The sequence below is a fragment of the Ascidia mentula genome, chromosome 7, assembly GCF_947561715.1.
Source record: "Ascidia mentula chromosome 7, kaAscMent1.1, whole genome shotgun sequence".
Lineage (NCBI taxonomy): Eukaryota > Metazoa > Chordata > Ascidiacea > Phlebobranchia > Ascidiidae > Ascidia > Ascidia mentula.
In genome coordinates this window covers 9,959,607-9,979,831 of record NC_138572.1, presented here as the reverse complement: position 1 = coordinate 9,979,831, position 20,225 = coordinate 9,959,607, and the positions used below count along the sequence as shown (strand labels likewise).

At 33.9% G+C, this 20,225-nt stretch overlaps 2 protein-coding genes and 1 long non-coding RNA gene across 3 annotated transcripts; all 3 read left to right on the top strand.

Moving 5' to 3' along the window:
* Positions 1 to 4,812: 4,812 nt before the first annotated feature.
* LOC145908186 (uncharacterized) lies at positions 4,813 to 7,057 on the top strand. Its single transcript, XM_082995397.1, has 7 exons — positions 4,813 to 5,013; positions 5,237 to 5,310; positions 5,369 to 5,406; positions 5,476 to 5,512; positions 5,914 to 5,982; positions 6,051 to 6,104; positions 6,464 to 7,057. The coding sequence occupies exons 1-7, from the start codon at positions 4,943 to 4,945 to the stop codon at positions 6,919 to 6,921; spliced, it is 801 nt and encodes a 266-aa protein (XP_082851523.1). The 5' UTR covers positions 4,813 to 4,942; the 3' UTR covers positions 6,922 to 7,057.
* A 3,000-nt stretch (positions 7,058 to 10,057) lies between these two features.
* On the top strand, positions 10,058 to 11,132 carry LOC145908187 (uncharacterized). The gene is made up of 3 exons (XR_014402952.1): positions 10,058 to 10,100; positions 10,436 to 10,489; positions 11,046 to 11,132. It is a non-coding gene; the product is annotated as an uncharacterized LOC145908187 (long non-coding RNA).
* A 115-nt stretch (positions 11,133 to 11,247) lies between these two features.
* On the top strand, positions 11,248 to 19,440 carry LOC145909526 (uncharacterized). The gene is made up of 16 exons (XM_082996916.1): positions 11,248 to 11,280; positions 11,405 to 11,455; positions 12,692 to 12,796; positions 13,076 to 13,237; positions 13,343 to 13,507; positions 13,844 to 13,897; positions 14,454 to 14,609; positions 14,836 to 14,886; positions 15,440 to 15,544; positions 15,826 to 15,987; positions 16,093 to 16,257; positions 16,528 to 16,581; positions 17,360 to 17,515; positions 17,685 to 17,846; positions 18,524 to 18,676; positions 19,089 to 19,440. The coding sequence occupies exons 1-16, from the start codon at positions 11,248 to 11,250 to the stop codon at positions 19,110 to 19,112; spliced, it is 1,758 nt and encodes a 585-aa protein (XP_082853042.1). The 3' UTR covers positions 19,113 to 19,440.
* Positions 19,441 to 20,225: the final 785 nt, after the last annotated feature.

Genomic DNA, 20,225 nt, shown 5'->3' with positions numbered 1-20,225 from the left:
CAAATTAATAAAATCAGTTGATATCAGGAAATACCTCGCCAACACCATGTTCATACTGCTGAGTGCAAATGTTGTCAGTAAAGTCCAACACAAAACAACATTTTTGTGCATAATATGGGTTTGAAAAAGCTAAGCCCTGACAAAATATATGTTGATTGCTTGCAAATACTCAAGGGCAGTGGGAATACTTCCAATATAAACCAACTGTAATTTGTTTTTAAGTGTTTGCATACGAGCAAATTCTGAAAACTTTCATCTTTTTCTTCAACATGACATGTCTCCTCAGAAGCATTTTAATACATATCTAAATCAAATTATGTTGTGTTTTACTTAAAACTAATCTGTGAAGAAAAAAAATGACTAGTGAATAAGGTTATTAATATATTAAGGTCCAATTTTGCTGAAACGAAAGGCAATTATGTTTAGTTCAACAAAACATTACATATTTTCAACTGTGTCATGAGCATTCAACCAACTGTTATGATAAGAGTAAAAAAATATACTTCTGTTATGTGTGCAATAGTTTGACAAAAATAATTTCCATCAAATTTGTTTTCTTCTCAGGGATATTGGACTAATCAACACTTAAAGGCGAACTTTCGGACAAAAATGCCAATATACAACCAAATATTTACAGTGAAATCAAATAGAAAACTCAGTGATGCGTGGGAAAAATGTATAAGGTAGATTACTAGTACAAAAAAAGCAAGTTCATTAATATTCACAGAGCATTGGCTCATATGTGGCATGAATTGCTCAAAACCAATGGAATATAAAAAATGACACAGGAATTTATTTGATTATGTCAATATGTTTTAGATAGTTACCACTATTTATTTATTATTTAATATTATTTGCATAAAAGATGAAAAACGGCCAGATTTAAGTATGGTTAACCAAGTAAATACAATCTTTAAAATTAAGCAGCTAAATTTGGCCCTATCTTATCACCAGAGGGATGTTAGTTGACAAAAAAAAAATCGCCAGTTAACAAAAGTTTGAACGCGCGTTACTCGGCCACCTTACGAGGTAGCGCCATGATTTTTTCACACGATACAGATCATAGGCTGATCTTTCCAACGATACCAAAATATTAAAAAAAAATATATTCATATTTGGTTATTAATATCATATGCGTATTATGACATAAGTCGCGAAAACAAGATTCGCTTCGCTAAATTTTAAAGCATAACATTCTACGCGCTAAACCCTTTCAAACGATATCAAAACTTTTGAAAAATTCGCTGGGGCTTGTACAGAAAAATGAATTTATATTTTTGAAATATGAAAAAATATCGATTTTTCCCTAATAACTTTTTTTATCGTTATGGCCCAAGTTTCAATTTACAACCATACGAAAGCCCAAAAATCAAGCTTTCCAAAAATATTAAACATGTCTAAAAACACATTGAGCTGCCGCTGTACGAGCCGATTACACTTCAACCCTACACCCCCCACTGTAAACACGATATAGGGGTGCTCTGGTGCATACTTTCGCTGATAAATGTTGCTACAAAGCGAGTCGCAAGCTTTTCTTTTGCACAAACGACCTTATACCATCCCACTATCGAATGAAATCAAAGTTGAATCAATTCAGTCAGAGATGCTATGCTAAATCCAACGATTACTTACTCAAACCCGACCGTCGTTCGCCGCTTTTTTAAACCGCCAAGCCATATGTATGGGCGTCACGTACTTTCGCCGATAAATGTTGCTACAAAGCGAGTCGCAAGCTTTTCTTTTGCACAAACGACCTTATACCATCCCACTATCGAATGAAATCAAAGTTGAATCAATTCAGTCAGAGATGCTATGCTAAATCCAACGATTACTTACTCAAACCCGACCGTCGCCCGCCGCTTTTTTAAACCGCCAAGCCATATGTGTTGGTCATCTCGGTGTCCTCTGGTGTTGGGCTGGTCATCTCGATGTCCTCTGGTGATGGGTTGGGCTGGAACTCCTCGCTGCTCGAGTACCCCGACGTTCTTCCTCCTCGCCTTGTTACAACCATCCATCCGGACTCCGATGCTTGCGCCACATTCCGTTGTCGTCTGGTGTGCAGTTTGGTGGACGACCGCAGGTTGGAATCCAGCAGTACTCCTCCTCCTCCCCATATTTGGGAAGGCCTCTGGAGCCAATCGTACTCTGGAGCCGATCGCTGTACTGGAGCTAACCGTACATATGACGGTTTGTCAACCTAGCAAATACAAATGTAGTTTGTTTAACTGCAAGTTATACTACGATACATTGGGTTGTGATATATTATGTAATAATTTACCTGCTGCGTCTTTTCCTGAACAATATCGAGAAATGTTGGCCTTGTTTTCACCGGTTCCATCTGCTCCATGGACTCCTAGTGTAACATAATGTCGTTATTGTTATAGTTTTGTTGTAAACACATGTGTACTCACCAACAGTGGACCCGGCGTTATCGCTGTTCCCGCATTTAATTCGGGGAAATCTTGGATAGAAGCCTTGACCACCACCTCCTGTGATTGGACAGTCCTTTCCACGTGTGTCAGCAGAAGTTGTAGCCCTTCATCTGAAAGATGGATCCCATCGTTACTAAGTAACTGCGATGGGATGCCACCCTCAATAAACCGAAGTTCCACTTCTTCTGCTGACTTCCTCAACTCTTTGTTATGGGATGTAACCAAACGTGGCTTTTTTGTCGAAGGCAATATTCCAGTGTGAAAAATCTGCAACGCGAAATAGGGTATAAATACTTAGAACGTATATTGTTTAAATGACACAAAGTAATGTATAGTATTTCTACATACCTTGACGAATGGGTAAAGTGTCCTTACCAATCGGACAAGAGCTTTCATGCGGCCAACAATTCCGCTAATGCCACCATTCATAGGGTTGTCACCTTTCATTGCGAGAACATCATTGGTGCCAAACCCTATGACAACAACTTCGACGTCTTCCACGATTGGAGATGAAGATAGTTCCTGTATTGCATGCCAGATGGTACCACCAGGCATGCTTAAAGCTGCAAAATCAAAAGAAAAAGAATTAGATGGTTTCACCTCATAAGGCAAAACGTATTTCCGAGCATTGCTGTCGGAAATATACAGCAACCGTTTCCGGCTGCTTTTGACGGGAAAAAAAATTGATTTCATTCGATAGTGGGATGGTATAAGGTCGTTTGTGCAAAAGAAAAGCTTGCGACTCGCTTTGTAGCAACATTTATCGGCGAAAGTATGCACCAGAGCACCCCTAAACCGTGTTTACAGTGGGGGGTGTAGGGTTAAAGTGTATTCGGCTCGTACAGCGGCAGCTCAATGTGTTTTTAGACATGTTTAATATTTTTGGAAAGCTTGATTTTTAAGCTTTTGTATGGTTGTAAATTGAAACTTGGGCCATAACGATAAAAAAAGTTATTAGGGAAAAATCGATATTTTTTCATGTTTCAAAAATATAAATTCATTTTTCTGTACAAGCCCCAGCGAATTTTTCAAAAGTTTTGATATCGTTTGAAAGGGTTTAGCGCGTAGAATGTTATGCTTTAAAATTTAGCGAAGCGAATCTTGTTTTCGCGACTTATGTCATAATACGCATATGATATTAATAACCAAATATGAATATATTTTTTTTTAATAATTTTGGTATCGTTGGAAAGATCAGCCTATGATCTGTATCGTGTGAAAAAATCATGGCGCTACCTCGTAAGGTGGCCGAGTAACGCGCGTTCAAACTTTTGTTAACTGGCGATTTTTTTTTTGTCAACTAACATCCCTCTGGTTATCTTATCTGGTTTACAAAGGCTACAATCTGACATTTTGGGCCAAAAACTACTTCATGTAGTACTGCACTATCTGTCCAACATATGTCTTTACAAAAAGAGGAGCTATGAAACATTTTGATACATATACCCAATAATGACTGCAAAAATGTGACCTCTGGGTCAGACTGTTTTGTTCAAATATTAGGTTTCTGAATCCCATGATTGCTTTTTAGGCAGATATGCAAATCTAAAACATTACGTCATCACTTGAATGACGTAATTACATGTCTTACGTCATCTTTGAGGTTGACGCGATGACGTATTAACATTTTTTTAGTCAGTAAGGTGACTTGTAACACACGGTTAAAAAGTGTATTAGAGCGCGTCATAATTAAAATCATCCACATATTTTAAAAGATTAAGGATGAAACTACTTGAATTACATTTAAATAAATTCTTGTGGTTACATTAACTTGGAGTTTTTCGCCGCCGAAAAACTCCAAAATCGCATTTAACCCAATGCATTTTTCATTTTGCGTAAAGTGTTACTCATGCGTGACGAAAAGAGTTTCCATTCCATGTTTTAGCATTCTATGCTGTAATTCATAAGTGAGAAAATAATCCAGCCTTTGTTTGGGCACAATTGGCATATAACTCAGTTGCAGGGTTTAAATATGGAAGTGCTTGATCTGCTTTTTTATGTATGCGACCTAGGATAACAACTTGTTAAGGTTGTCATAATTTTTAAGTAACTTTTCAGAGACGGTTGTGTGAGTTTCGCAGCGCTTAGAATGGCGGAACGTGTAATAAATTGCAAAACAAAGTAATACAACCATGCAGTTCAGCGTGGCATAAAGTTTTTTGTTCATGTGTTTTGTACATGTTTGTTAATTTTTTACTCCCAGAAAAGTTTTCGCATTGAAATGGATGTCGATCTCACAGAATGCACCCCAACCAATTAAAAAAAATTGCGCCACTTAGTGGATAAAATTATGGTTACTGGTCTGTCTGTATCCGCATGAATTTTTTTGTCAACTAACATTTCCTGGTTCCTCTTTTCTATCCTCGTAAGGTCCCACCTTGCACAGGCTTGGGAGGAAAGACCTAATTTTGTTAATTTGGCGTTTTACTCAACAAAATCCTGTTTAGAGACAATGGCTTTAAAAAGAGGGACACAGTGTTGTGTATTTTGTTGCATCCAGCGAAAAAGAAATGATCAATAGTGAAGGGAGTGAGGATGAGGAGTCGTTAATTAAACGGCAACAACCAAGAACTTTCCACGAGTATGAGTGATGTGAAACATTACATGTTGGCCAAAGTTAATTATTCAACCTGACGTTGATGCTGTTGTTATTTTCTTTCATTTTTAATGCTTTTTTCTTGGATGGAAAAAACCTACACTGTGTTTTTGTATCTGCTTAAAAACAACGTTTTAAGTTTTATTCAGCATTCTATGTAGTTACGCAGTGGTGTAGTTCTCCACGCTTTCAATACTTTGTTTTGTAGAGATCAACGCCGTTCACCAAGTTTTGCAAATCCACATATTTTGGGTCATCCCAGTTCATATTCTCCACCTGAAAGTAAATGTTTGCCATTAAGTTCAGCTCAAAAATTTAATGTTTATTTCTGTAAATTTAGCATTTGAGGAAAATTTGAGACCAGCATGTGCAACTGAGGTAAAACAAACTAATTGCAAGTTTGTGTCTTATTTATTGTATAAATTATAATAATAACTTCATTTTTAGATCCTAGAAAGTGGGCAACAAACTTTGAAACAATCAGGTATGAACATAAATTACCAAATATCAACAAATATTACAAAACACAGACACAGTAATGTTTCATGCAATGGTCTGAGTTGCAGTATCGCTCCACTGAGCAGGTCCTTGTTTGGCAATCACATCAAGATCATTAAGTTTACAGGTTTGCAACCCAGGCACTGCAGCCCGTAGCTGGATAAGCCACTTTTTCCTGATAAGAGATATGAAAAATCAAGGTCTCTGTGAGACTTGAACTCACAACTCTGGGCTAACCAGGCCCAACACATTGACCGAGCTGCAGAAGCTCATCGGTGTCAGTGACCAAGGCACCTTGCTGCCTAAGCAACTTGCCAGGCAACCTTCACATATACATAGTGGATCTCTACCGCTATTGTTATTGTTTGAAAATATTTCATTTTACAGAGGTTGTATTAAATCTCAGTGGGTCCATTCAAGGTCGTCAAGAATTTTATGCTGCAAATAGAGATATAAGTAAGCACCAATGCAATTTTGTTACTTGTTCTTTTTGAGCACTTAGTTTTTAAATTTTATCATTTTAGATAATTATTATGGAAACACCAAACAAAAAGATACATGTGTTGAAATTAGTCAAGGTAGGCTTAGGTAGACTGAGCAATAAAATGGCCTGTTTAAATTTTAAAATTTTTGTTTATATTCAATCAAAGTTACTTACTTTTTCTTTACTGAACACCTTTTCTTTATTATAAAAATGATTGCATTTGAATGCAAGTGCATTGCATAAACAGCTTTAAAGTAGGATATGACCTTTGGATCTCTAGTTTACCAATAAAATTGTATCATTTACCATTTGCATGTGGAAATGTTGGTAAGGCCTTGTCTAACTTAATATAATTGGCCATTTCAATCGTGAGTATAGACTTATTTCACATTTTTGACAGCTTTTTATTGCATTTTTTACCAGATTTCAGATTTATATTAGACATTTTTTCAGATGACTGTGCTAATGTTCAACAGTTACTGTATGAAGCTGCTAAAGAGCAATGCATGTCAAAGAGTTTCCAGATTTTGACTCAACAGCAAATTGAAATTTGCCCCCTGGAAATAACAGAAAGTCCATCTAAAGAAGTTTATCCTGCATGTTATGCTCGAAAAAAGTTTAGAACTGTTTCAGATTATGAACTTGGACATTATAATAGGAGTCAGGATTATGAGTCAATTAATTTAAAACAGGACAGCCAAATATCGGTTGAACAATTGTTTTGGAGAGCTAACAAAGCAGCACATATTCAAGGAAAGAAACAGCATGCAAACACAGTAGCATTAATTGGACAGCCAGGAATAGGAAAAACCACTCTATCGAAAGTAATAACTGAAAAAGCAATGTCTGGCAAAATGGAGAATTGTAATAAAGCACAATTTTGTTTCTACATATCTGTGAAAAAACATTGACTTTGATACTCCTACAACATTCGTTGCTTTTTTGCTAAAAAATTCAATGCCATCAGACTCATACAGTAAATCAACTATTGAAAAACATAAAGAAAAAGGATTTCTTAATTTCCTCATAAACTCTAAAAATGTGTTGATCACTATTGATGGCCTTGATGAAGCTGCAACAGAATGGAACTTAAGATACAAAAAAGTTGATCCATATAAAGAAAATCACCCCCTGCAATATATATATGGTCTTATGAAGGGTGAACTACTTAAAAATGCTAAAAAAGTGTTCACTTCGCGGCAAAAGCATTTTTTCTACATTGATGTAGAATGTAGACCATTGTTTGTAGCTGAAATTATGGGCCTCAATGAAAAATCCCAAGAAACACTTTGCAATCAGATATGTTTAGATAACAGTGCTGATGTATGGCAAAACATAAAATGCAATCCAAACTTTCATTATGCTTGTTATGTCCCAGCTACATGCATTTTTATTGCTTTTGTTATCTGGAACAGTCTTAAACAGGGCGATGATAGTCGATTTCACTCTCTCACACATGTTTTTGCAAATGGATTTCAGTATTATTTTAAGCAGGACTTTGTCAGAGGAGAGGAAAAGAAAGTAACCAAAGTGGAATATTTAAAAAAAATATCCAAACTGGCATGGAATGGTTTCAAGGACAGTAAAATTGTATTTACTACTAACGACCTAGAGAAAGTAGAAATTTCCCAAGAAACGTTGACAGGACTTCTTGCAACATTTGTGACAAAAGAAAATTGGAATATGAAGTTTATGGATTCTGAAGTTATGAGCAACTTCTCACATTTGACATGGCAAGAATATTTTGCTGCTTGTTACCTTATGTTTTTCTTAAGTGTACAAGAGTTTCGTCCACATCTTCCCAATCTTAACACACACAGATGGGAAGTTGTGGCGAAGTTTGTTTTTGGTCTCTGCAATGAAAATCTTAAGGAAGTAGTTAAAGATTGTTTCAGAAATTTGAACTACAAACTGATAGCTAACAAGAAAAGGTTGCTTAAACGTTTTTTTAGCAATCAAGTAAAACGTGCTGCAGGGGGAATAAAACTACAGCAAATTTGCTCTTGGTTACATGAAATAAATGAGAAATCATTTTATGATGATCTGTGTCTATTGCCAGATACATTAACATTGTCTGGAAAGATACTTCCAACAGATAGTTATTGTATCGGTTGTGCTTTGAGTAAATCAGATAAAAGTTACAACATTAAAGTTTCAAATGGATGCAGATTTTATCATGGAAGTTTTGACATTTTTCTTGACAAAATGAACAAACATATACAGGTTGGGAATTTCGTGAATAAAATGTACGAAGTACATTTGACAATATAACCAAATTGTTTTAATCATTGTTAGGATGTGTCAATCTGTTCTTCGGTGTCAAATAATGTACTCACAAACTTGGCTAAACATCGCTTGGCTCAGCCAAGCGCAACAACGGATGACAAGGCTCCTTGGGTAAGGTGTTTGATTCTTTTATGGTTGGAAATTTGCTTTCATTTTCATGCAAAATCAATTAGAAGAGATATTTTTTCCATAAAATGAGTGTTCATGGACAAAATAACTGTGTAATACTTTTTCCAAGGTTTTCCTGAAAGTTTAACCAACAAGATTAAGTAATGATAGTGCAAAGAAAAGCTACCATGATTAACATAAAAATTAGTCTCTTTTCATGTAATAAAATGGTCAGCTTAAAATTTATTTTGTTACCAAAAGTATTACAAAAGTTACCGAACATATCATAAATTTACTATTTTAACCATTTTTTATTTGTGAAAAGAGTCAGAAAAAGTATATACCATTATTTTTACCTAGAATAAGTTTGTTTTAATGATTTAGGCCAAGAAGTTTCCGGAACAATCTGTTGACAATTTTCAGCTAACAAACAAGGTAAAGTATGAATCTCATTTTTCTCGCCTATGAATCTCATTTTTGTAAAGATTTTTGGTGTGCACTACATTGTGATCCTATATGGCAATCATATCAAAGAAATCCTGTTTTTAAACTCGTATGCAATAATGCAACTGCCGACAGTCAAGCTTGTTTGTCAAACACAATTTTTTTATAAAGAGACCTGATTCATCCAAGTTAAGAAAAAAATAGCAGCTGGTTGGAACAGACCTACTTGATCAATTATTCTGCAACGTTTTTTAATCCAATATATATACATATATTAAACCACAATAGACTGGGTAATTTGATGATTCGTATTTCCTGCAAACTGTAATAGCATTTTTGTTGGAATTGCGGGAGACAAATGTTCCCAGGGGTAGGTTGAAACATTTGTCCAGAAACCAATTTTAACCAGAATGTGTAGACGAGTAATTTTTATTAACCATGAAAGATTAGGCTGTTAAATGATTCATTTTTTCCCTTCTAAAACTGCCTGAAACAAGCCCAAATTCGCCATAAGCATATGTGTTCATTCAACTATAAAACTGACTTCCATGCATCTCTAATTACTTTGTTACATATAATTACAATTAGAGGACAAACGTACAAAAGTTACCGAACATATCATAAATTTACTATTTTAACCATTTTTTATTTGTGAAAAGAGTCAGAAAAAGTATATACCATTATTTTTACCTAGAATAAGTTTGTTTTAATGATTTAGGTCGAGAAGTTTCCGGAACAATCTGTTGACAATTTTCAGCCAACAAACAAGGTAAAGTATGAATCTCATTTTTCTCGCCTATGAATCTCATTTTTGTAAAGATTTTTGGTGTGCACTACATTGTGATCCTATATGGCAATCATATCAAAGAAATCCTGTTTTCTCATATGCAAACTCTGCAACGTTTTTAATCCAATATATATACATATATTAAACCACAATAGACTGGGTAATTTGATGAATCGTATTTCCTGCAAACTGTGATAGCTTTTTTGTTGGAATTGCAGGAGACAAATGTTCCCAGGGGTAGGTTGAAACATTTGTCCAGAAACCAATTTTAACCAGAATGTGTAGACGAGTAATTTTTATTAACCATGAAAGATTAGGCTGTTAAATGATTCATTTTTTCCCTTCCAAAACTGCCTGAAACAAGCCCAAATTCGCCATAAGCATATGTGTTCATTCAACTATAAAACTGACCTCCATGCATCAATTAACTGTTGTGGGAAGGTTGATCTGCTTCCAAATCTATTGGTAAAAAATCAACTGACAGAAGAAATAAAAAAAAAACTAAAAAAACTAAATATCATATTTTAGTAATGGAACCAATGATGATTTTTATATTGAGCTGCAGACAGGACCACTGTTTTGACCTAATAGATCTACCCAATGGTTTGGTACCCGATGGTTAATGGTCACTGTATAGTCACCACAAGATGGAAGTCTTTACAGCTATTTATCTGATAAGATTGTTTTAAGTCACACCATAGGTGCACTGATAAGACCTATTAGGTTGACTGTCTGTAGCTCAGTATAAAAATAAATATCCCTTACCAATGTATGCAAAAAAAAAAGTTTGTTTCATTTAGAGCTCCCAGCATCCGGTGACTTTGACTGACAAATACTTTGAAGTGGCATTCAAGGTTTGAAAATTTCTTTGTAGAAAAGTATTTTTTTGTGTCTTAACCAGGTGTTCCTAAGAACTGAAAACCAACAGCATAAATATGTTTCACTATGAAATATTTAAAAGATTTCCCACTTTACGAATTACTGCAAAGAAAATGCAGCGTGTATTGATTAGCAACCATTGGTCTCAAAATTTTCTTTCGTTTTGATCTATTTATTTTGCAAAACAGAGAAACTATGAGAATGTGATACAAAAAATAATTTTATTACTGTTTACATTTTTGTATTCTTTAAACAATACCTTTTTGCAAAGCAACAATTTACTAATAGCAGTTTCACAAGTAACACTAAACTTCAGGACCTTAGTTTGCAGACTCACTGAGAAAAAAACATTTTTTCCTCTTAACAATAGGTGAGAAAAGATATAGAATCAAAAGAAAGTGCTATGATAGAACTACAAAATATTGTTTTAATTAAGCATAGGAAACACATTGTTGCTGCGACCGAGTACCCTATGTATATGGAACTATCCCCAAGCCAAGAATAACTCAGTTATATTTATTTGGTTACAAGGTTACTTTTGTTCCAAAACATCTGAAAGTGGATGGAGATGAAAAAGCTTGCGCTTTGGCATTTTGTATACATTTATTTTCTGCAGAACTAAAACTCACTTTAAAAAAAAGTTGCTAAAGCAATAAAACAAAAGGTATTTTTAATCATTGTAGTTTTTGTTGGGCTTACAAAAACTAAGTTACAAAACGTATACTACAATAAAATGGTCAGCTTAAAATTTATTTTGTTACCAAAAGTATTACAAAAGTTACCGAACATATCATAAATTTACTATTTTAACCATTTTTTGTTTGTGAAAAGAGTCAGAAAAAGTATATACCATTATTTTTACCTAGAATAAGTTTGTTTTAATGATTTAGGCCGAGAAGTTTCCAGAACAATCTGTTGACAATTTTCAGCCAACAAACAAGGTAAAGTATGAATCTCATTTTTCTTGCCTATGAATCTCATTTTTGTAAAGATTTTTGGTGTGCACTACATTGTGATCCTATATGGCAATCATATCAAAGAAATCCTGTTTTTAAACTCATATGCAATAATGCAACTGCCGACTGTCAAGCTTGTTTGTCAAACACAATTTTTTATAAAGAGACCTGATTCATCCAAGTTAAGAAAAAAATAGCAGCTGGTTGGAACAGACCTACTTGATCAATTATTCTGCAACGTTTTTTAATCCAATATATATACATATATTAAACCACAATAGACTGGGTAATTTGATGAATTGTATTTCCTGCAAACTGTAATAGCATTTTTGTTGGAATTGCGGAAGACAAATGTTCCCAGGGGTAGGTTGAAACATTTGTCCAGAAACCAATTTTAACCAGAATGTGTAGACGAGTAATTTTTATTAACCATGAAAGATTAGGCTGTTAAATGATTCATTTTTTCCCTTCTAAAACTGCCTGAAACAAGCCCAAATTTGCCATAAGCATATGTGTTCATTCAACTATAAAACTGACCTCCATGCTAAGCAATGTGGAGCCAATAATATGAATTTGTGTATAAGCTGCAGACAGATGGCCACTGTTTCGACCTAAAAGGTCTCATCAGTGCAGCTGGTGTGACTATCAGACGACTTTGCTGACCAAACGGCCATGACCTCCATGCATCTCTAATTACTTTGTTACATATAATTACAATTAGAGGACAAACGTACTTCAATAGAAATACCTATATGTGAACTAAGCATTAAACCCCCATGATTTTATGTGCTTTTATTTTTGAACTTGATGTGCTTCGCAACAAGAAATGAGCTTCGCAATATTACAGTCCGTAAAATTGACGACATAAATGGACAAAATGTTTGCTTACACATTTCTGTACTATTATTTCTGTAGCTGTGTTATTAAATAACTAAGAAAGAAAAAGATAATGCAAGAAAGTAATATGCTTAGCAGTGAATGCATTAACTTGTACAAATAAGTATACACAAAAAACCTAATGCTTTGCAGTGAAAATATGCCTCAGTAAATGAAAAACAGTCAGACCAACAAATAAAAGCTGTAGTTGGATGACTAATTGTAGTTTATATCTTAATTAGTTCATTCAGTTAAGTAAAAAAAATCAAGTTCTGAAAAACAATCATATTCTGAAAATCCTATAAGTTTAAAGATAAAATAATATTATTATTACTTGTTATTTAGTTTACAAATACCTTTGATAAAGATGGCGGAGGTGTATCTGCAAATTTTATTAATGGCGACGACATTTGTGAAATTTCTTCTGCTTTATTGAAATCTCAACATCAAGTGAGTTATGTAGAAACTTATTGATGATATGACGCATCTGCAATAGCTTCAAGTGTTCACTTAATTGACAGTTTGTCACTATCTGGCTGTCATATTAAGAGCAATGGTCTGTGTACCATTGCTGCCGCCCTATTAAGTTCGCAACATCAAGTAAATCAACAACTGTTTTACAACTATTTGAAACTGAAATATTTGACAAGAGAGAAACCATGCATATACGTTTTTGGCTACACACCAAAATTTATGCTGAAGCATTTTGGTTATAATTTTTTTTTCTAGCTTACATCACTCACCCTTGACAACAACAACATTGATGATCAAGCTGCATTGGCAATATCATTGAGCCTTCACTTATTTAAGAACCTGTCTTTGTCAGGTTGTCATGTTGCTGGTCCCATAATGTGTAAAATATTTTCTTCTTTGTCAAAACTTCAACACCAAGTAAGATACCTGTTTCTGTAGTTCTGTAAAATTGGTCATATTTTTATAAATTTTTGCAATAGCACACATTTTTGTGTTAAATTAAAGGCATATTACTGTTCTCAGATTGACTCTCTGGATATTAGTGGAAACTGCGTTTCAAAATCTTTCCTACATATGCTTTTCGATGGAGCAACAGCACATGTTAACAAATTGATTGTTTCAAAATTTGAAATATTATTGAATGGAATTAACTGTTGTGGGAAGGTTGATCTGCTTCCAAATCTATTGGTAAAAAATCAACTGACAGAAGAAATAAAAAAAAAACTAAAAAAACTAAATATCATATTTTAGTAATGGAACCAATGATGATTTTTATATTGAGCTGCAGACAGGACCACTGTTTTGACCTAATAGATCTACCCAATGGTTTGGTACCCGATGGTTAATGGTCACTGTATAGTCACCACAAGATGGAAGTCTTTACAGCTATTTATCTGATAAGATTGTTTTAAGTCACACCATAGGTGCACTGATAAGACCTATTAGGTTGACTGTCTGTAGCTCAGTATAAAAATAAATATCCCTTACCAATGTATGCAAAAAAAAAAAGTTTGTTTCATTTAGAGCTCCCAGCATCCGGTGACTTTGACTGACAAATACTTTGAAGTGGCATTCAAGGTTTGAAAATTTCTTTGTAGAAAAGTATTTTTTTGTGTCTTAACCAGGTGTTCCTAAGAACTGAAAACCAACAGCATAAATATGTTTCACTATGAAATATTTAAAAGATTTCCCACTTTACGAATTACTGCAAATAAAATGCAGCGTGTATTGATTAGCAACCATTGGTCTCAAAATTTTCTTTCGTTTTGATCTATTTATTTTGCAAAACAGAGAAATTATGAGAATGTGATACAAAAAATAATTTTATTACTGTTTACATTTTTGTATTCTTTAAACAATACCTTTTTGCAAAGCAACAATTTACTAATAGCAGTTTCACAAGTAACACTAAACTTCAGGACCTTAGTTTGCAGACTCACTGAGAAAAAAACATTTTTTCCTCTTAACAATAGGTGAGAAAAGATATAGAATCAAAAGAAAGTGCTATGATAGAACTACAAAATATTGTTTTAATTAAGCATAGGAAACACATTGTTGCTGCGACCGAGTACCCTATTTATATGGAACTATCCCCAAGCCAAGAATAACTCAGTTATATTTATTTGGTTACAAGGTTACTTTTGTTCCAAAACATCTGAAAGTGGATGGAGATGAAAAAGCTTGCGCTTTGGCATTTTGTATACATTTATTTTCTGCAGAACTAAAACTCACTTTAAAAAATGTCAGTAACTTTGCAATTCAAGAAGTTGCTAAAGCAATAAAACAAAAGGTATTTTTAATCATTGTAGTTTTTGTTGGGCTTACAAAAACTAAGTTACAAAACGTATACTACAATAAAATGGTCAGCTTAAAATTTATTTTGTTACCAAAAGTATTACAAAAGTTACCGAACATATCATAAATTTACTATTTTAACCATTTTTTGTTTGTGAAAAGAGTCAGAAAAAGTATATACCATTATTTTTACCTAGAATAAGTTTGTTTTAATGATTTAGGCCGAGAAGTTTCCAGAACAATCTGTTGACAATTTTCAGCCAACAAACAAGGTAAAGTATGAATCTCATTTTTCTTGCCTATGAATCTCATTTTTGTAAAGATTTTTGGTGTGCACTACATTGTGATCCTATATGGCAATCATATCAAAGAAATCCTGTTTTTAAACTCATATGCAATAATGCAACTGCCGACTGTCAAGCTTGTTTGTCAAACACAATTTTTTATAAAGAGACCTGATTCATCCAAGTTAAGAAAAAAATAGCAGCTGGTTGGAACAGACCTACTTGATCAATTATTCTGCAACGTTTTTTAATCCAATATATATACATATATTAAACCACAATAGACTGGGTAATTTGATGATTCGTATTTCCTGCAAACTGTAATAGCATTTTTGTTGGAATTGCAGGAGACAAATGTTCCCAGGGGTAGGTTGAAACATTTGTCCAGAAACCAATTTTAACCAGAATGTGTAGACGAGTAATTTTTATTAACCATGAAAGATTAGGCTGTTTAATGATTCATTTTTTTCCCTTCTAAAACTGCCTGAAACAAGCCCAAATTCGATAAGATAAAATAATATTATTATTACTTGTTATTTAGTTTACATATACCTTTGATAAAGATGGCGGAGGTGTATCTGCAAATTTTATTAATGGCGACGACATTTGTGAAATTTCTTCTGCTTTATTGAAATCTCAACATCAAGTGAGTTATGTAGAAACTTATTGATGATATTGACGCATCTGCAATAGCTTCAAGTGTTCACTTAATTGACAGTTTGTCACTCTCTGGCTGTCATATTAAGAGCAATGGTCTGTGTACCATTGCTGCCGCCCTATTAAGTTCGCAACATCAAGTAAATCAACAACTGTTTTACAACTATTTGAAACTGAAATATTTGACAAGAGAGAAACCATGCATATACGTTTTTGGCTACACACCAAAATTTATGCTTGAAGCATTTTGGTTATAAATTTTTTTTCTAGCTTACATCACTCACCCTTGACAACAACAACATTGATGATCAAGCTGCATTGTCAATATCATTGAGCCTTCACTTATTAAAGAACCTGTCTTTGTCAGGTTGTCATGTTGCTGGTCCCATAATGTGTAAAATATTTTCTTCTTTGTCGAAACTTCAACACCAAGTAAGATACCTGTTTCTGTAGTTCTGTAAAGTTGGTCATATTTTTATAAATTTTAGCAATTCCACATATTTTTGTGTTAAATTAAAGGCATATTATTGTTCTCAGATTGACTCTCTGGATATTAGTGGAAACTGTGTTTCAAAATCTTTACTACATTTGCTTTCCGATGGAGCAACAGCACATGTTAACAAATTGATTGTTTCAAAATTTGAAATATTATTGCATGGAATTAACTGTTGTGGGAAGGTTGATCTGCTTCCAAATTTATCGGTAAAAAATCAACTAACTGAAAAAAATATCATGTATAAGTCATGGAGCCAATAATGATTTTTAAATTGAGCTGCAGACATGACCACTGTTAAGACCTAATAGATTTACCCAATGGTTTGGCACCCAATGGTTAATGATCACTGTATAGTCATCACAAGTTGTCAGTCTCGAAAGCTATTTATCTGATAAGATTGTTTTAAGTCACACCATAGGTGCACTGACAAGACCTATCAGGTTGACTGTTTACAGCTTAGTATTTGTATCATTTAGAGCTCCCAGCAACCGATGACTTTGACTGACAAGTACTTTGAAGTGGCATTTAAGGTTTGAAAATTTCTTTGTAGAAAAATATTTTTTCATGTCTCAATCAAGGGTTCCTAAGAACAGAAAACCCACAGCATAAATATATTTCACCATGATTTTTTTAAAAGATTTCCCATTTACGAAATACTGAAATAAAAATGCAGCTTGTGTGGATTGGCAACCATTGGTCTTAAAATTTTCTTTGGTATTGCTTCATTTGTTTTGCAAAACAGAAACTATGAGCTTGTGATACGAAAAAACATTCTTTTACTGTTTACATTTTTGTATCATTGAAACAATACCATTTTCAAAGCAACAATTTACTAATAGCAATTTCACAAGAAACACTAAACTTCAGGACCTTAGTTTTCAGGCTCACTGAGAAAAAATCATTTTTGCCCCTTAACAATAGGTGAGGAAAGATATAGAATCAAAAGAAAGTGTTATGATAGAACAGTGATTCCAAACCTTTTTGTAGTTGCATACCACTTTGAGGTAAAACAATTTCGACTTGTACCACCTAGTAGAGTGTTACAAAGTAACCTAGGGGATGAAGTAACAAACATTTTAAAATCAATTACACTTTTTTAAATTTGAACTATATCCCCAAATTACGGAAAGGTGCTCTGGTACCACTTGGAATGCCGTCACATGTTTGGGAAACACTGTGATAGAACTACAAGATATTGTTTTGATTAAGCATAGGAAACACATTGTTGCTGTGACCGAGTACACTATTTATATAGAACTATGAAGAAAAGTCAAGAATAACTCAGTCATCTTTTTGTTTGGTTTAAAGGTTTCTTCCATCCCAAAACATCTGGTAGTGGGCGGAGATGAAACAGCTTGTGCTTTGTCATTTTGTATACATTTATTTTCTGCCGAACTAGAACTCACTTTGAAAAATGTCAGTAACTTTGCAATACAAGAAGTTGCCAAAGCAATAATACAAAAGGTATTTTAAATCATTGTAGTTTTTTGTTAGGCTTACAAAAACTAAGTTACAAAAAGTATACTACCTAGTGTGGAGTAAATAGTAACAATTAGAGGTCAATAAATAAAGTTTTAAGACTTTTTGTTGTTCTGAATTGTTGTCTTGGTTTGTTACATTTTGTTTGTTTTAGGTTTCTTTGTTGGAACTTGATTGGAACACAGTTGATGATGAAAGTGCATCTGCTATTGCTTCATACATGCCATGGATTGAAAATCTGTCTCTGGGTGGTTGTGGTATGACAAGTGTTGGTATCTGTGTGATTCTAACTTCCATAGCACAACTCAAAAATCCAGTAAGTTCTGGATCAGGTATTGCATCAAGTTTAAAGTGAGCCTAAGCCAGTATTTAGTTACAGACTGGCAAAATTGACAAGCATGAAATATTACCAGACACTTTTTGTGTTTAACATAAATCAGAAGTATGACACCTTGTGGCTCTGGCAAATATAGCTGGGTGATCTAAACTGTCAACTAAATTTAACTTCAATTATTCATCACATTTTCTTACCTATTTATTAAATCAATATAAATTTTCCAACCATGGCAACATTTATTAGATTGAATTAACTACTTTTTTTCGACAAATCGCAACAATACCTAAAAAAAATCTAGCTCCGAAGTTTTGAGGTTTGAACTCGCAACCCTGGGCTTAGACCCAACACTCTTTTGCTGGGTCAATTGTAGTCACATATACATATATATTGGGAATCTCTACCACTATAACTAGACAACGATGTATTGTATTTCAACAATGCTGCGATTGCACAAAACAATACTTTTTCCTTTGAATGGACAAAAGTTTGAAATTGTGTTTGTTGTTCAAATTAACACTACTTTTCAGTATTATTCAAATAAACCCTTTGTGGCTCTGATGTTTATTGCAAAATGTACAGTATTTCTGTTTGTTCTCGTAGACATTTATTTATATGTTTGTTTCAAGAAACTTTCAGATTCAACATTTTATTCCCAGATATGGAAATTAAATCTTTCTTCCATTGACATACATGGTGATACAGCTGAAACTTTACTCAAATGTGTCCACAATATACAGGATGAACTTGTACTTGGAAATTGGAACATAGATGAAGACTTTAAAGTAAAATTTTCAAATTTGCAAAATCCTGTAAGTATGTTAATGGTTTATTTCATGTGCAAACTATCATTGGTATTTGTGACTAATTAATGAAAATGTGTAAAGTTTACACAGTTTTTTGTGCCAAGATTGTATCAATATAACCGGAGATGCCTATGAGAGTATAATGAAAGTATACATTATCCAATATCTACCATGATGTTTTGGTTTATGTAGCTCAAGAATAATAATGACATCACATAAACGAATTCGATTAAATAACAGTATTTTGTTGTGTTCAAGTGAATGTTATGCAAGCTCTCAAAAAATCGCGTGCATAAAAATATTTCATTCAGGAAGCAATTTGTTCCCACTTTGAAAATGTAATCTTTCAGCAATATCACTGCCATATGTTAGTTGTTGTTTAAAAAAATCAAAACTAACCAATACCCTGCATTTACAGAAACCAAGGTTGTCATATTGGTAAGAGATACCTTTTTCACTCTGACTTCACTTCAATCAATCCCTTATTTCTTGGTTCAACAAATGATTGTTCAAACAAAATTGTTATGCGGAGAGCAACTTCTACGCTACCTGACAAAAATTTCATATCTTTGATTGGTAATATTTGAATATTGGTCGAATACCGCCAGAGACATGTAGCGTATGTTTCTTTTTTGTTTCTGTGTGAAAGACTATTAACCGCATCTATATTTCTATGGAAGGGAGTTTTTGGTGGGGGAATACCCTTTTCGCGCTCTGTCTTGCGTAACAGAGTATAAATGTGTGTAACAATACAACGGTTCATGCATGGGTGCCAGTGTTTTAGTTGAATGAGCACAGATACACAGATAGGACAATTTTCAAAATACACTCCTTTTGTGATTTTCTGTTGCCCCATCCCATCGAAACTAATTTAATGCAATACCACAATGATATTACCTTTATAACAGACAAAAGAAAAACATCGGTTAAATATTGTTTTTGTTTGGACTTTCAAGTACTATGGGACCATAACAAAAATTAGGTTTTGAGCTTACCAGATATTTATAGTACGGAGGCCGCTGGAAATGTTAGAAACATGTAAGGGCCTTTTGTGCTCACGTGGGGCGACATACAAAACCAAAACTAACCTATCTTTAAAGCAATTCCGTTTACACTTTGAACGTTAACTAAGCAGTTATAGTAACCCTTGTACTAATATATCCTGATAAACTTTCTATTAATTTACATTCTATCAACAAAAACTTCGGTACCTAAAACATTATGCGAATTAATAAAAACCTTAAACAAATGGGTTTACTTGTATCGACCGCAATAATTTTGATAAATATCCCACACTTTGTAAGCCGACGACAGCCATAAATTATGTGACAGTGTAAAAAGAAACTGACGTTTTCTTGTATTTCAAGAGTTATGGCCAGGGGACCTTATTACCGTCAAGGTCTTTTTACCTTCAGGTATAGGCCTACTGTTTGTTTTACTTTCGTACCTTGCAATTTCGTTAATTTACGAAATTGTTTGTGGCTACATATAATTAAGTCACAATTAAGACCCCGCAACGTTTATTGGGAAACAAGCGGAACAGTCGGCAGGTGCA